Here is a 16,279-nt window from a genome sequence, read left to right as displayed (position 1 = left end):
GAAGAACAAATTCTTATTTACAATGACAGCCTAGGCACAGTGGGTTAACTGCCTTAATCAGGGGCAGAACAACAGATTTTTACCTTGTCAGCTCGGGGATTAAAACTAGCAACCTTTCGGTTGGTGCCACTCCATCTAGGGTATTATGTAAAGGTTACATGTAGATCTTTTTTGTATAACCTGACAGCTGTCAATGCATTTTCCAAATGACAGTCTCCTGTGTGAAGAGTGTAGAAAAAAATATGGTGAGGACCCATCTGCCACAGCCTCGTAATTAGCAGACGGATTACCGCCTGCCCTTGTGTGGTAGCTAACCATTCATCTAAGGTTGCGAGATCAGGTGGCTTTGCGAGGCTACATCTGCCACCCACTCTGAACAAGAATTGAGGATACTCAGTGTGACTGATAAATCGATCAATTAGATTTTTATTTCACAATATAAACTGTTGCTGATAACATGCTTGACTAGAAAATTCTGGAAGAGAAACTAACAATAATGTTTCATAATTTTTACTCAAACATTATTATTAGACTAACACAATAATTGAGATTCTCATTGACGTACATACAACATGGCTGGCTATAACCAGTAACATAAAACAGTGATATGATTCAGTAACATGTGCAGTAAAATGTTAGCTGAACTACAAAGTAATGCTTCATAAACAATGAGACAGTTTCTGAGACACAGATTAAGCTTAGTCCTGGGCTAAGAAGAAGCATGTTCAATGAAGATTCTCCATCAAATGGGATTTTTAGTTCAGGACTAGATTTAATCTGTGTCTGGGAAAGTAGACCAATATCTTCTCATGAATCAATGTACACGATATACCAGCAGGTGCAAACTATCTGCTGCTAACAAAATTAATCTTTTACAATCAAGAGGTAGTCCACTTGCTTCATATTTCACCTCATAATTAGAGTTGTTGCTAAATTCTGGTCACATTCCCAAAATTCCCAGTTTTCCTGAAATCTCAGTTGGAGTAATACTGAATGTCCTACTTAATCCCTCTTGATTTCGGGAATGTCACAACCGTGATTAGTGGAAAACGTACAGACTTTGGGTAAGTTACCGGAAATGTGCAACCCTACTCATAATGCATATTCGTATTCCTCTGTAGCAAAAAAACTTGTTTCCTCTGCAATAGTCCACATTGTTGAGAGATAGAAGCCGACCACTGATGAGTGATGACACTATTAACACTGAGGTGTCGTAAGTACATCACATGGCATTATTCAGTTGTGCATCCAGGGTTCATTCAACACTAATATATAATATATATAATAATATATGCCATTTAACAGACGCTTTTATCCAAAGCGGCTTACAGTCATGCGTGCAGACATTTTGACGTATTGGGTGGTCCCGGGAATCAAACCCACTATCCTGATGTAGTAAGTGCCATGCTCTACCAACTGAGCTACAGGAGACCAACACCATCACTGCCATTACAGCTTCAGTTCACTCAGGCCAAGGTTGTCTTCATCAGGGCATAAAATAAACATTTTAAAACGTTGTGCAACAGAAAACAACTATGAGTGTTTCTTATTGGACAGGGACAGGTACACCCCCCCCCCCCCCCTTTCTAGCTTCAGTCCATTTTTCTTCTGTTTGGTGCCTACTGGATCACAACCCAGATCTTGGCTGAAACCAATATGTTGATGCTACACAGCGTTCTCCCAGCACCAAAAGCCCAGTCATTATACTTGCTCATCACGGGAAAGCAGTGTAGTATTCAACCCAATTGGAACTGGTGGTGGTGGTGTTTAGGCATGTTGAGATGTTGGGGTGAGGAGTACCAGACATGGGGTTGTTGCATTGGGTGTAATCTTCCATGCTAGAATTTTATGCAATATTCAGAGACACACTTGTCTTGTTCCATGAGACCAAGTTGGATGAGTAGGGAGGAAATGGGGGAGGGGGTAGGGTTAGTGAGTCTCTCCGTTAACCAACGAGCCCTCCCCCCGAGGTGAGGACGACCGTGACACCCCCCTTTCAGTGTTGTCAGAACTAGTGTTGCCGCTCTGGCTGTGCTGGTCTGCCGAGGCAGCACTGGAAGGAGTGCAGGCGGGCTTGGTTTTCTCCTTAAAGTCTGTGATTATGACGGTCAGGTCGCCCACCGTAACCTCCAGGTGCTGGGCACTGCTCCGGTCCACGTTTTTTAACCTGGGCCTGGGAGGGGAACAGAGACAGAGGAGGGTATAGATGGATTTAAATGGTTAGAAGAACAGGAGGAGGGGTCAATAGTATGGCTAGTCAGGATACTAACAGCAGGAGGGGTCAATATTATATTAGTTAGGGTACTAACAGGGAGCGGCCAATAGTATGGCTAGTTAGGGTACTAACAGGGAGCGGCCAATAGTATGGCTAGTTAGGGTACTAACAGGGAGCGGCCAATAGTATGGCTAGTTAGGGTACTAACAGGGAGGGGTCAATTGAAACCTGTGAATGATTTTGATGAAATGTAATAATCATGTAAATCATTGCACTAATGTAAGATGATTGAAATCTTCTTCAACATTCAGAGTATCTTTGCAAATATGTTCTTCAAACATAGGTTCCTCCTTACCTCATCTTCTTGTGGCTGTTCTTTCTCAGTGTTGGTTCCTTTTCACTCTTATCTTTCTCCGATTTCTCCTTCTTCTCTTTTTTGGGCTGTGTGGGTGAAGCAAACTGTGGAGTGACTTGCTGGGCGACAAGTTGGGAGACAGGGCGAGGCTTCCTAAAAAACAGAAACAAGTGTGACTATTATTATTTACCCTGCCTTTATGTACATATTTACCTTGTACCCCTGCACATAGCCAGCAGATTCCAACCATATAATTTACACTGCAGCAATGGTAGTGTCAGCCAATCAGCTCTTTTGTTGTTTCAACACAACACGCCAATCCACAGGCTACAGTGTTGACAACTGACTACTTTTCCTGGAAAATGTTCCGGATCAATTTTCATCCCAAATCGAAATTTTAGTTTTAGTATTTGTCTATGTGCAGTATAAAATAAATACATTATTTATAAAATAAATATATATATATTTAATAATGGAATAAAACTAAAAACATATATGTTCATGCGTATATATATATATATATATATATATATATATATATATATATATATATATATATATATACAAACAATTGACAATCTGCCACACTAAATGGACCATAGAATCTGGCAAAAAATGTCCCCAAATTAGAAGTGTCTCATTCAGACTAACAACTTGAATTTGGGCTATGATACTACAATGATTGATGAGTCCTCTGTTGTAGCTTTAGCAGCCTGATTGATACAGTTACAGCTAATAGTAATCACTACCTGTATCTATAGTCTGAACCAAATAAATGATGTCCTGGTAGTTTTTCTTACCGTGTTGACGTTCCCTTTCTGACATCGCACATCATGCACTTGAAAGCTTCTGCGGTGTTCCTGAACGTGCAGACGCTACAGTCCCAGTATCCATCGTCCGAAGAGGGCTTGGGTTGCCGCTTCGGCCTTCAAAGAAAACACGCACACAGAGATGGGGCCCAACACTGTCAACATAGCCATTTAAGCTAATATATTAATGAATGTGTGTATATATAATATATATATATATATATATATATATATATATTTAAAAAAAACACAACAATACAAACGACTCTTATTTGAGTCGAATGATCAGACTCGTCCCATAAAAGAGCCAATCCGCCGCCATGAAGATACAATGTAGCTAACTAGCTAGCGGCGCTACTCATCCATTGGTAGCGCACTCTGTTTACAAGTGTTCATCACATATTTAGGCAATTTTTCAACATAAATTTATTTATAAATATATACGTTTTTTTTTTTTTTACCTTGTGGGGCTCTTCTTGTCTCCCATCGTATAAAACCTATATTTGTTGGAGCTCAATATTGGTTAATTTTTGACGGGCAAATTGACCAAAGCCGCTCTCTCAGTTATCGTGAAAACTCCAGTCGAGTGGAGCGATGATGATCACGTGGTAAAGCCCATCCAATCATTCTGAAGGCGCACGGGGGCGCGCGCGCGCGCGCGCACACACACACACACACACACACACAATGTCAAAATATTCTTCCACATTCTGCATTTTATATCTAGATGCAGGCAATTTGCACATAATGCGGGTACATATATATTCTAATGGAAAAGCGATGCAGAATTCCCCCTTAGCCTTTCCTCAATATATTTGATTGCAGTTTTAGAATATATTAATACTTATATTTTAGAATAATGAATACTTATGGATGTGTATGTGATAGCTGCCTACATAGTGGTTTTGCGTGGCATCATATAGTGTAGTCAATGGTCCGAACATCACCATTCCGGAACGGTAGGTGGCAGGATACTTACTCTTCGTAGCATATTGCACTTCACCAATCAACAACGAAGAGCTAGGATTTTGGTGGCGTTTGTTGTCGAAAGTTGCAAGAGCAGAAAGGTTAAACAATATCTTCTATTTTATTGCCCTCCCCCCACATTTTTTTTTGCAAGACTATATCTTTAATACTAATACACAGAGCACGTTCAGTCGGTAAGTTCGTTTTTCATATCAACAGCTTCAGTGCAAAGCTAGCATCTGTTTGTTAGCTAACGTTGACTACTAGTAAGTTAGCTACTATGCTAGATATACAACATTGTTTGAAGCGACATTATCATTGCAATTGATTTGCGATGTTAACGCATCAGCATTATGAATCGTCCGTTTTTGAATATCAATCACATTTGTATCAATATTGCATAGACAATTCAATTGCTACATATTTGCAGGTTTTACACCATCCCACACCATATCCCCCTGAGGAGCCCTTCATCATCATCATCGTCATCATCATCAACAACAACAACAATAAGTAAGTTAGTTAGCTACAACTCCACCGAAGTAACTGGACAATCGGTGTGTACAATATGAAGGGACAGTTATAATCAACCCATACTTTCATGGTTTGATTTGCCATATCTGTCTTTTTGCAAGAGTATAAAAGGGATGTTTTGTTAGTTCACACGCTGCCTTTACTAACCGCACAAAGTTACTGTCTAATGGAGCATTCGTGTGCTCGTGGGAAACTGGAAAGGTGTAAGTCTGACAAGATTGTGTTTAAATGCCTTTAAAGTCGGACCAATTCTTAAACCAGATTTTAGCTAGCTTGATAATATCTCAGCATGACCTCAGTCTCGTACTTAAAGGTGCAATATGCAGAAATCACTTCTGCCATTTCCTGGTTGCTAAAATTATAATAGTTTGCCTTATTTCCGTTAATGACAAAACGAGCAGTCATTGTGTAGATAATCATTGTACTATCTAAACCGCTGTGAAATATTTTTACCATAACCAAACACATTGTATTTTCAGCTGTTTGAAGCTGGTGTACAAAACCGTAAGTAAAAGATGGCAAAACTGACAACAGCAGCGTAGAAATAGCGCACGTAGAACAGATCTACCACTTCTTAGACATGCTTTTAATGAGAATGACAGAACTCTAACTCACATTTCTATGTGAATTTGGTCATTTTGCTCAAAATTATATTTAATTGCCGAAGGTAGGATTTGAAAAGATATTTCAAAATATTTCATTGCCGAAGGTAGGATTACAGCTTCTTGTCACACAAGAATGTTTTTCATCACGGTAAATTCTTTAAAAAATATGTTTTTGCATTCAGTAGATTTTGGTTTGACTTTTTCCAAGTCTCCTACTGACAGTTAGCCAATCGCCATCCACACACTGATAGTGCTCCTATTTAGTACCCCTAGAATTTGGTTGCTTTGTGCTTCTAATTAGACCAGTCACACCATGGTGATGTGGTCCAACGAGACTTCGAAACCAGGCTAGCTTGCGCTGCAAAGCTAGTTTACCAGACTAGCTAACGTGTCAAGGTGATCTAGTGAGTTGAATGACCAATCCTATTGCTCAAACACAAATAGATGACTTTTCCGTGTGTAATCTTAAATAGCTTACAATGATAGACTGCGACAGAGCAGGTAAATGTCAAACTGGAATATCAAAATGCGCTGGGAAGTTACTGGCCCGGTCTGGCCAGTGACTAACGAGATCCTCTGGTCTATTGTTTTTACTGGCCTCGGGACAGCGGCCCATCGTTAATGTCAGACCCTGCACCTCTTTGCTTGTTCTGCCCACCATGCATCATTTGCTCCCATTGGAAATGACAGGCTGTGGTCTATCTTGGGTTTGTTATAAAAAATCTTAGCTAAACTCCTCACGGCTAATGTCAGCTAGCTTATAGCTACCGGCAAGTAAAGCATCGAATCAAATTGTATTTAATGCTATGTACAAGCTGCCTTCTAAGTAAGTAAAAACATATTTGTGAAAAAAATGCTTTATATAGCAAGCCACGGACACATGACTCACTGTCTGTAGGAGCAAAAAAAAGAAGTGATTTGGGTGGTGTACCTAAACTGTACAGTGCATTCGGAAATTATTCAGACCCTTAACTCAGTACTTTGTTGAAGCACCCTTGGCAGCGATTACAGCCTCGAGTCTTCTTGGGTATGACGCTACAAGCTTGGCACACCTATATTTGGGGAGTTTCTCCCATTCTTCTCTGCAGATCCTCTCAAGCTCTGTCAGGTTGGATGGGGAGTGTCGCTGCACATCAGGTTTCTCCAGAGATGTTCGATCGGGTTCCAGACAGTCCAAGCTCTGGTGGGGCCACTCAAGGACATTCCGAGACTTGTCCCGAAGTCACTCCTGCGTTGTCTTGGCTGTGTGCTTAGGGTTGTTGTCCTGTTGGAAGGTGAACCTTCGCCCCAGTCTGGCAGCCTGCTCCAGAGCACTCAGGACTTCATCAAGGGTCTCTCTACTTTGCTCTGTTTATCTTTCCCTCGATCCTGACTAGTCTCCCAGTCTCTGCTATTGAAAAACATCCCCACAGCATGATGCTGCCACCACCGTGGTTCACCATAGGGATGGTTCCAGGTTTTCCCCAAGATGTGAAGGTTGGCATTCAGGCCAAGGAGTTAAATTTTGGTTTTATCAGACCAGAGAAACTTGTTTCTAATGGTCTGAGAGTCCTTTAAGTGCCTTTTGGCAAACTCCAAGTCGGCTGTCATGTGCCTTTTACTGAGGAGTGGCTTCCGTCTGGCCACTCTACCATAAAGGCCTGATTGGTCGAGTGCTGCAGAAATGGTTGTCTTTCTGGAAGGTTCTCCCATCACCACAGAGGAACTCTAGAGCTCTGTCAGTGTGACCATCGGGTTCTTGGTCACCTCTCTGACCAAGTCCCTTCTTCCCCGATTGCTCACTTTAGCCAGGCGGCCAGCTCTAGGAAGAGTCTTGGTGGTTCTAAACTTCTTCCATTAAGAATGATAGTTGCCACTGTTTTCTTGGTGACCTTCAATACTGCAAAAATGTTTTGGTACCCTGTGCCTTGACAAAATTCTGTCTCAGAGCTCTACAGACAGTTCCTTCGACCTCATGGCTTAGTTTTTGCTCTGACATGCCCTGTCAACTGTGGGACCGTATATAGACAGCTGTGTGCCTTTCCAAATCATGTCTATTCCATTTAGTTTGGCAGGTGGACTCCAATAAAGTTGTAGAAACTACTCAGGGATGATCAATGGAAAGAGGTTGCACCAGAGCTCAATTTTGAGTCTCATAGCAAAGGGTCTGAATACTTATGCAGGTTTTTGCTTTGTCACTATGGTAATGATGTGTACATTGAGGATCTTTATTTTATTTAATCCATTTTAGAATAAGGCTACTGTTTGAGTACAGGCTACTGTGATGGTAAATAAAAATGAAATTGCTGCATTCGCTAGGTTATTTATCATCCAATATGATTGCATAGTACCTGTCTTGACTGCGCCAAACCGGGAGAAGCAAGTTCGGCTAGCTTGCTAGGCTAATCAAGACATGCCCTTTCTCATCCTACACAGTTACAAACGACTCCATTCAAAATATTAAGTAGCAGCCTTACCTGTTGATTGTTGTACTGTAACCCATCATGTAACTTGCAATTGTCATTTTAATTCTGTCATTTTGATTTAGTCTTCCGTTGATTAGATACTTTTGTACACATAGTGTATGTGGACACACCTTCAAATGAGTGGATTTGGCTATTTCAGCCTCACCTGTTACTGACAGGTGTATAACATGGAACACACAGCCATGTAATCTCCATAGATAAACATTGACAGTAGAATGGTCTTTAACAGAGAACTCGGTGACTTTCAACATGGCACCGTCATAGGATGCCACCTTTCCAAACCCTGTTTGGATAGCCTGGAAACATGGTTAATTATAATTTAATTATGTTAATTATATTATATTTCCCAGCTTTTCACAAAAACACTGGTGGGGTGGCCGTTATTGTTTAAAATGCGTGCTGGCCCTTTTAAGGTCTTTTGGTTGACAAGGTGAAAGGTCAGTGGTGAAACGTCACAACTCGGGATGCTGAACTCCCATCATCATATGAAACGCCCCGTTAACGTACAACACACGTGTGTGAAACGACAGCTACTTGTATACACACAAGCAGTGGATAATGAACTTATTTGAGTCTGTGACCCTTTGGGGTAATTATTGTGCCTGGCTCGCAATCGCCTGTGATTGTATGCTTGTTGTCCCTTGCAGTGCCCAGGCGAAGGAAAAGTAGAATCCGAGAGGCCTATGACGAGCACTTTTCAGAGAGCGTGGTAAGTGACTGTACAAAGTACTTTTGGCGTATGTATTGTCTTCAGAGTTATTAGGCCTTAGACCATCCTTGAGGGAATATTCAGAGATTTCAAACTTATCTAGGTTATTTCTTGCATACTCTGGTATATGGTATAAACGGCTATTTCAAAGATCTGACGGTATGATTTTCAATACTGTTTAAAATAGAAATATCGTTTTTCTTTGTCGGGGGGGGGTGACCTCCACACCGAGGGTACTGCGGGTTCCATGCTACCTCACTACTTATATCTAGAAGTGAAGTATAGTTTAAATATAAGATATCGATGTGTTAATTACATTTTATCCAGCTCAGGGCTCAAGCTATGCATTTGGTTTGCTAAGTGTCAAGATATTCAAGCTTGGTTACAGCAGAGACATTCAATCCCCTCCTGGATTGTTGAAATAGCGCCCCCTTGTGTGCACATTCTGTAATACGGTATACCCATGTATGGTACAGAAACGGTAGGAAAATCTTGTTTTTTTTTAACTAATCCATGTCGTAATGCTATTTTTTTTTTTTTTTAGGGAACATACCCAAGAATTGTGAATGCTGTCGAGAGGAGGACGGCTGTGACAAGACTGGAGCAAGACTATGACAGAGAATTTGAATACGAAACCAATCAGTATAGCGGCATTCGAAGTTACCATGATGATGACCACAGAGGACACCGTAGCGACAGGATACACACAGGAAGTGATCGAGGATACCATGGTGACAGTACACCTATAGGAAGCTTCCGAGTGAGGAATTCCCCACCTCCCCGACAAGTGGGTGAAGCTTTATTATGGTCAATCTAAGATTTAGTGGTGTCAGAAGAAAACAACTCAGTAGTGACGCGAAAGGTTTTTAGCTAAATAGTGCTGGGTATTTTACCAAGTCAATACCTTCTCTACTATTTTCTGTCTCTAATATAGGATGACTTCTTCATTGCTTTTTTTGTCTGTGCAGGAGGATTACAGAGATTGCTACTACAGGGACTCCAGAGATGATTCTCTGATGGGGCATCAAGGAGAGATGAGGTAACCCAGGGGTCCCCTTCTGTTACTTGTTAGGCCCAGGTCCTATATTACGCTTTTTTGTTCATGATGGTACGGTAGTAAGCCTGCTGTGTTTTTATGAACATGTGTGATCGAGACCAGTGTCTTGTATTTCTCCTTACGTATGGTGTATTGATGCTTTATATGAGCTTGTATAAAACAGGGTTGTGATATTATGCACCCGTGACTGTAAGTCGCTTTGTATAAAAGCATCTGCTAAATGGCGTTTATTTTTATTGTTGTTATTATTCTATGAACCACCAGGTGGTAGCAGAGTCTTGCCTTTCTCAAGCCCCTTTATGAATGGTTTGAGGTTTTGTCTTGATTTGAGGTTTCTGAGGGGCATTTTTTAAATTATGTACTGTACCGGTCAAAAGTTTGAACACCTACTCATTCCAGGGTTTTTCTTTTTACTATTTTCTACATTGTAGAATAATAGTGAAGACATCAAAACTATGGAATAACACATATAAAATCATGTAGTAACCAAGAAAGTGTAGAACAAATCAAAATATATTTGACATTCTTCAAAGTAGACACCCTTTGTCTTGATGACAGCTTTGAACACTTTTGGCATTCTCTCAACCAGCTTCATGAGGTAGTCACCTGGTGTGACTTTTTGAAAGTTAATTTGTGGAATTTCTTTACTTCTTAATGTGTTTGAGCCAATCAGTTGTGTTGTGACAAGGTAGGGGTGGTATACAGAAGATTGCCTTATTTGGTAACAGACCAAGTCCATATTATGGCAAGAACATCTCAAATAAGCAAAGAGAAACGACAGTCCATTACTTTAAGACATGAAGGTCAGTCAATGCAGAACATTTCAAGAACTTTGAAAGTTTCTTCAAGTGCAGTCGCAAAAACCATCAAGTGCTATGATGAAACTGGCTCTCATGAGGACCGCCACAGGAATGGAAGACCCAGAGTTACCTCTGCTTCAGAGGATAAGTTAATCAGAGCTACCAGCCTCAGATATTGCAGCCCAAATAAATGCTTCACAGAGTTCAAGTAACAGACACATCTCAACATCAACTGTTCAGAGGAGACTGTGTGAATCAGGCCTTCATGGTCAAATTACTGCAAAGAAACCGCTACTACAGGACACCAAAATTGAGAAGAGACATGCTTGGACCAAGAAACACGAGCAATGGACATTAGACTGGTGTAAATCTGTCCTTTGGTCTGATGAGTCCAAATTTGAGATTTTTGGTTCCAACCACCGTTTCTTTGTGAGACGCAGAGTAGGTGAATGGATGATCTCCCCATGTGTGGTTTCCACCCTGAAGCATGGAGGAGGAGGTGTGGGGATGCTTTTCTGGTGACACTGTCAGTGATTTATTTAGAATTCAAGGCACACTTAACCAGCATGGCTACTACAGCATTCTGCAGCGATACGCCATCCCATCTGGTTGACCTTAGTGAGACTATCATTTGTTTTTCAACAGGACAATGACCCCAAACACACCTCCAGGCTGTGTAAGGGCTATTTGACCAAGGAGACTGATGGAGTGCTGCATCAAATGACTTGGCCTCCACAATCACCTGACCTCAACCCAATTGAGATGGTTTGGGATGAGTTGGACTGTAGTGTGAAGGAAAAGCAGCCAACAAGTGCTCAGCATATGTGGGATCTCCTTCCAATACTGATGGAAAAGCATTCCTCTTTAAGCTGGTTGAGAGAATGCCGAGTGTGCACAGCTGTCATCAAGGCAACGGATGGCTACTTTGAAGAATCTCAAATATATTTTGATTTAAAACTTTTCTTTGTTTACTACATGATTCCGTATGTGTTATTTCATAGTTTTGATGTCTTCACTATTATTCTTCGAAGTAGAAAATTGTAAAAATAAAGAAAAACCCTTGAATGAGTAGTTGTCCAAACTGTTGACTGGTACTGCATGTCTATTTGTGTAATTGATCACTTTATATATAACATATGGCATTGATCAAAACCTTGAATTCTATACTTTGAATTCTTACGGCTCAGTAGGAATTAGTACCCATCTCAGGAAAAGCTTAGACTGAAATCCCCACTCGAGATATATCACACTTGACTTATATCACACAATCACATTGAAGAGGGACTGAAGCGAATTTGCCAACTTATCTCTGAGCTATTGCGAGGGAAATACCGACTTTCATAACGTATTCCACTGATCGACTACCACACTCCTCCCCTTGAGGGGCTTGGCGCTCCACCCCACACACTGCGCTCCACCCTGCACAGCTAAAGTCAGTGGCTCTGCTCTGCCCCAGTGCTGCCAAGACATCCGTGTAGCAGTGGCCCAAAACAGAGTGGCAACAGTTCAGTCCAAGACCATCCCCTCCCCTTCATTCTGCCACAAGTGGAGTCACCAGGCTCCAGACGAGGACAAAGGGCACTACTCACTGAGCCAACAAGGCTACCCCCCCCCCCCCTCCCCCCCTCCGACTGGGCAGCCGGCCACTCCCTCTCCCTCTCTAGCTAAACAACCACCATTCTGGCTTTCCCCAGAATCTATGCACAGCGTACATGCTCTCTCTGCTGTCCTGGGTGGAGAGAGGGAGCGCAAGCTCTATTATTGGACCAGATTCCAATTACGTTAGCCAGCATTATATGCCCCATCCAACCTCTGTATAGGGCCCTGACGAGAGGTTCCAGGAAGTTCATTCTCAATGCAGTCACCCGTCGTGATAATGAATATTATCGATAGTGATATTACTGGGCAACGTTGACATTCTATTTTCTTCCAAGATGGCAAGACAATTCATATGTTGTTGTAGTGCCCATCAGTTATGAATGTTTCAACCATGTTGAAACGTTGTTTTTACCATCAGTTTCTGGTGTAAAGAGTACCCCCCCCCCCCCCAAAAAAAAAAAAAAAAAACTACACTAACCATGAGCCTTGCTGTCTAGATCGTACAATAATAGAGCAGGTACAAGTCAAGGGCTCCACAAGCGAACAGTTGAGTGTTCGTCAACAGCGCAAGTCACTTGCATCTCCGCCTGTGATTGGACGATACAGCAGCTGTTGAGCGGCAATATGTGCTCGCACTATGTGCTCGCCAACAGATCACGTGACTTGCATCTGCTCTGTGACTGGACGACACAGACCGCAGTGCTGTGTGGGATGAGTAGTTTGTTTACCTCCTAACTCCGGTATGTACACAGTCCGAGGCGAGGTGGTTCTAAACGTAATCTTTTGAATTAATGAGTAATGGTTCACCCCAGCTTTGTTAATCTAGTCAACGTTTGGAACCACGATAATAAGCATGTTGTTGAAATACATGCTAAAAATGAGTGGCCGTGTCAGTCCCGGAGGGTGCCACGGCCTGTCGGTGTTGCAGAAATGCACAAAATAATTGCAAAAAAATTGTATTTAGAGATTGTACATCCCAAAAGTTTTGTTTACAATTCAAATTGTCCAAGTTCGGCCTTTTTGGTTCACATTAGAATAATGCCAATAGTCATAACTGCTTCCTTGGCTTGTCGGAGACTTGTAGGCAGAGGAGGCTATAGCAGACTCCTGGTGTGGTGTGGATGCTTCCTTGGCTTGTCGAAGACTTGTAGGCAGAGGAGGCTATAGCAGACTCCTGGTGTGGATGCTTCCTTGGCTTGTCGGAGACTTGTAGGTAGTGGAGGCTATAGCAGACTCCTGGTGTGGTGTGGATGCTTCCTTGGCTTGTAGGAGACTTGTAGGCAGAGGAGGCTATAGCAGACTCCTGGTGTGGATGCTTCCTTGGCTTGTCGGAGACTTGTAGGTAGTGGAGGCTATAGCAGACTCCTGGTGTGGTGTGGATGCTTCCTTGGCTTGTAGGAGACTTGTAGGCAGAGGAGGCTATAGCAGACTCCTGGTGTGGTGTTGACAGGGCAGCAGGCAGGCATCTGGGTTTGGTATTCCACTATTGTCTGGTCAGGAGGTTGACGTGAGGCCTCACCCCTGCAGTGCAGCCCACAGGATGCAGCGTCCAGGAAGTCTTTGGAAGGTCTCGCTCCTGGTCGGAGGTGTCTCATCGACCGGCCTTGTGGAGACTGAGGTGGCCAGACAGAAGATGAACAGCAAGGCCACACCCCCACTACCTCTCCCTAACACAACTAAAGACAGGGTTCTGGGCCTAGGGGGCTGCTTCATGGTCCTCAGTCACAGGGTCCCCCACGTGTGTGTGTGTGGTGAACACTGCCTTGGCAACTGAGGCAGGCGGGCAGCCAGTGGATTAATCAATCTGCTCCTTTGTGGAGCTCTTGACCTCGTGATGAATAACAGATAATGAGGGAACATGGGGAGCCTTGTTAAGTGCCAGAAGTGCAACTGGTTCGGAGTCAACTACTCTCCCTTTGAACTTTCAAAGTCACCTCAGCCAAGCCTTGCTGCATGCTGCTCTAATGGTTTTTTTGTAAACCTGTCTTTGTAATTGGACCTCAACCCATAATTGCAGTCATGTTATATTTGTGTGTGAGGCTGATTGCATTCAGTAAGATGATGAAAGAGATGGGAGGGGTCGGCGGCCGTTTGACTAAAGAAGCCAATTAAATTGGTATTGGGTTTATATATTTATATATTAGGTTTCAAAATGAGGTCGTAAATGTTTTTATTTGTTTGTCTGATGATTTGGGTGTAATGCATTGTGGCTTTACTAGCATGACCTTTTGAATAGAGGGAAGTGGGGTCTCAGATCGCACCCTATTCCCTATATAGTTCAATACTGTCATAAGTTGTAGGGTGCCATTTTGGAACGCAGGCCTCTCTCAGATCTTCTACATCCTAGCTCAGACAGCCAGGGCCTCCTTTTCTCACCCTGGTATTAGGCAGTTTGCTCTTTTTGGATCCTGAAAGAGATATTGGAACCCCTATGGCAGGTGGGGCTGTGCCACCCAGTTGCTCTGATGTCTATTTGGTTACTCTTGCGTTCAGATCAGCATGTTTTATTCTCCTTGGTCCACAAAGATGTAACCTGTTTAGAGAGCATCTTTCTACATTGGAAGAACTGCTTTGAAGATGCTGTTATAGATATAGTATAAAAATATATATTTTTAAAATAACTTTAAAGGAATTTTCTTCAAAAGCCCCCCAAAAATTATCCAAGTATATAGTCCACAGAATTACTTTTTCATAGGTTTGTTATGGAAAGAGGTGAGGTTAGAGGCATCGCTCACTGCAACGGTGGTAATTAACTTTAGGTAAATGGCAGTCTGAGCCGTGGCTACTTCAAACCGGGGTCGTAAAAGCTGGAGGACATGTTAGGCTTGCACATTGTTTGGGACGTGGCCCTGTAAGTTCAGGCAAGGGTCATGAAAACCAGGTGCCGTTGGATAGTTAATTTATATATACCTCTAGGGTTGGGTGGATCCAGATGTTCATACCGTTTCTGTACCCTACCTGGGGTATATGGTTTTACCAGAAGTGAACACAAGGGGTGCTGTTTCCCCCAAATAATCAAAACATATTTTTTCTCCAAATAGATCTTTCTTTGAGTTATGCACAAAACTATTTAGGCAACAGGGATCATGATCAACGAAGAGATGTAATGTCTCTGCTGTAACCAAGAAGCTTGATCTTGTCACTTGGCTAGCATGTTAAGCAAACCAATTACATAGCTGGAGTCCTGAGCTGGATATAATTTATTTGACCTCTTCGATTTCGTATAGTTATACCTCAGCATTGTGGCTGCGTTATACCTGAATCTGACGGCCATAAGCTCTGCCTATCCTGCCTGGGTCAGGAGCATGCGCAAGCTGCCCTGTACCCTCAGTCATGCATGGCGTGCGCTCATTGTGGCCTTATGTCGATGCGTTCACTGAGGAGATGAGTGACGTTCTTCAGGCTTGGCCTCGTAACCCCTCGCCCTCAGCCTGTGTCTGCATCAGCACCCTCTCCCAGGCTTGGCCTCGTATCCCCTCGCCCTCAGCCTGTATCTGCATCAACACCCTCTCCCATGCTTGGCCTCGTATCCCCTCGCCCTCAGCCTGTATCTGCATCAGCACCCTCTCCCAGGCTTGGCCTCGTATCCCCTCGCCCTCAGCCTGTATCTGCATCAGCACCCTCTCCCAGGCTTGGTCTCGTATCCCCTCGCCCTCAGCCTGTATCTGCATCAGCACCCTCTCCCAGGCTTGGCCTCGTATCCCCTCGCCCTCAGCCTGTATCTGCATCAGCACCCTCTCCCAGGCTTGGCCTCGTATCCCCTCGCCCTCAGCCTGTATCTGCATCAGCACCCTCTCCCAGGCTTGGCCTCGTATCCCCTCGCCCTCAGCCTGTATCTGCATCAGCACCCTCTCCCAGGCTTGGCCTCGAATCCCCTCGCCCTCAGCCTGTATCTGCATCAGCACCCTCTCCCAGGCTTGGCATGGTGAGAACCATCAAGGTGCCATAGTATGCAAATCAAATTGTATTTGTCACATGCGCAAATACAACAAGTGTAGACCTTACCGTGAAATGCTTACTCTCAAGCCCTTAACCAACAATGCAGTTCAAGAAATATAGTTAAGAAAATATATTTAAAAACATTTTTTTTTTTAAAGTTACGCAAAATAACAATGAGGATTTATACAGGGAGTACTGATACCGAGTCAATGTGCGGGGGTACAGG

At 43.0% G+C, this 16,279-nt stretch overlaps 2 protein-coding genes across 2 annotated transcripts in view; one reads left to right on the top strand and one right to left on the bottom strand.

Moving 5' to 3' along the window:
• Positions 1-399: 399 nt before the first annotated feature.
• On the bottom strand, positions 400-3,998 carry LOC110502396 (YY1-associated factor 2). The gene is made up of 4 exons (XM_036959279.1): positions 3,841-3,998; positions 3,371-3,496; positions 2,571-2,723; positions 400-2,173 (listed from the first exon to the last, which is right to left on the bottom strand). Exons 1-4 carry the CDS (start codon positions 3,864-3,866, stop codon positions 1,930-1,932), a joined length of 549 nt encoding a protein of 182 aa, XP_036815174.1. The 5' UTR covers positions 3,867-3,998; the 3' UTR covers positions 400-1,929.
• A 354-nt stretch (positions 3,999-4,352) lies between these two features.
• Positions 4,353-16,279, top strand: part of LOC110499982 — a 35,056-nt gene continuing 23,129 nt past the window's right edge. Inside the window, exons 1-5 of the mRNA XM_021577074.2 lie at positions 4,353-4,446; positions 4,776-4,858; positions 8,597-8,658; positions 9,203-9,445; positions 9,627-9,697. Of these exons, the coding sequence (XP_021432749.2) occupies position 4,858; positions 8,597-8,658; positions 9,203-9,445; positions 9,627-9,697 (377 nt within the window). The 5' untranslated portion in view covers positions 4,353-4,446; positions 4,776-4,857. The remainder of the gene's footprint in view (positions 4,447-4,775; positions 4,859-8,596; positions 8,659-9,202; positions 9,446-9,626; positions 9,698-16,279) is intronic.

The sequence above is a fragment of the Oncorhynchus mykiss genome, chromosome 2 (genome assembly GCF_013265735.2).
Source record: "Oncorhynchus mykiss isolate Arlee chromosome 2, USDA_OmykA_1.1, whole genome shotgun sequence".
NCBI lineage: Eukaryota > Metazoa > Chordata > Actinopteri > Salmoniformes > Salmonidae > Oncorhynchus > Oncorhynchus mykiss.
Note: the sequence above shows the minus strand (reverse complement) of the source record. Positions and strands in the feature narration are given on the sequence as shown.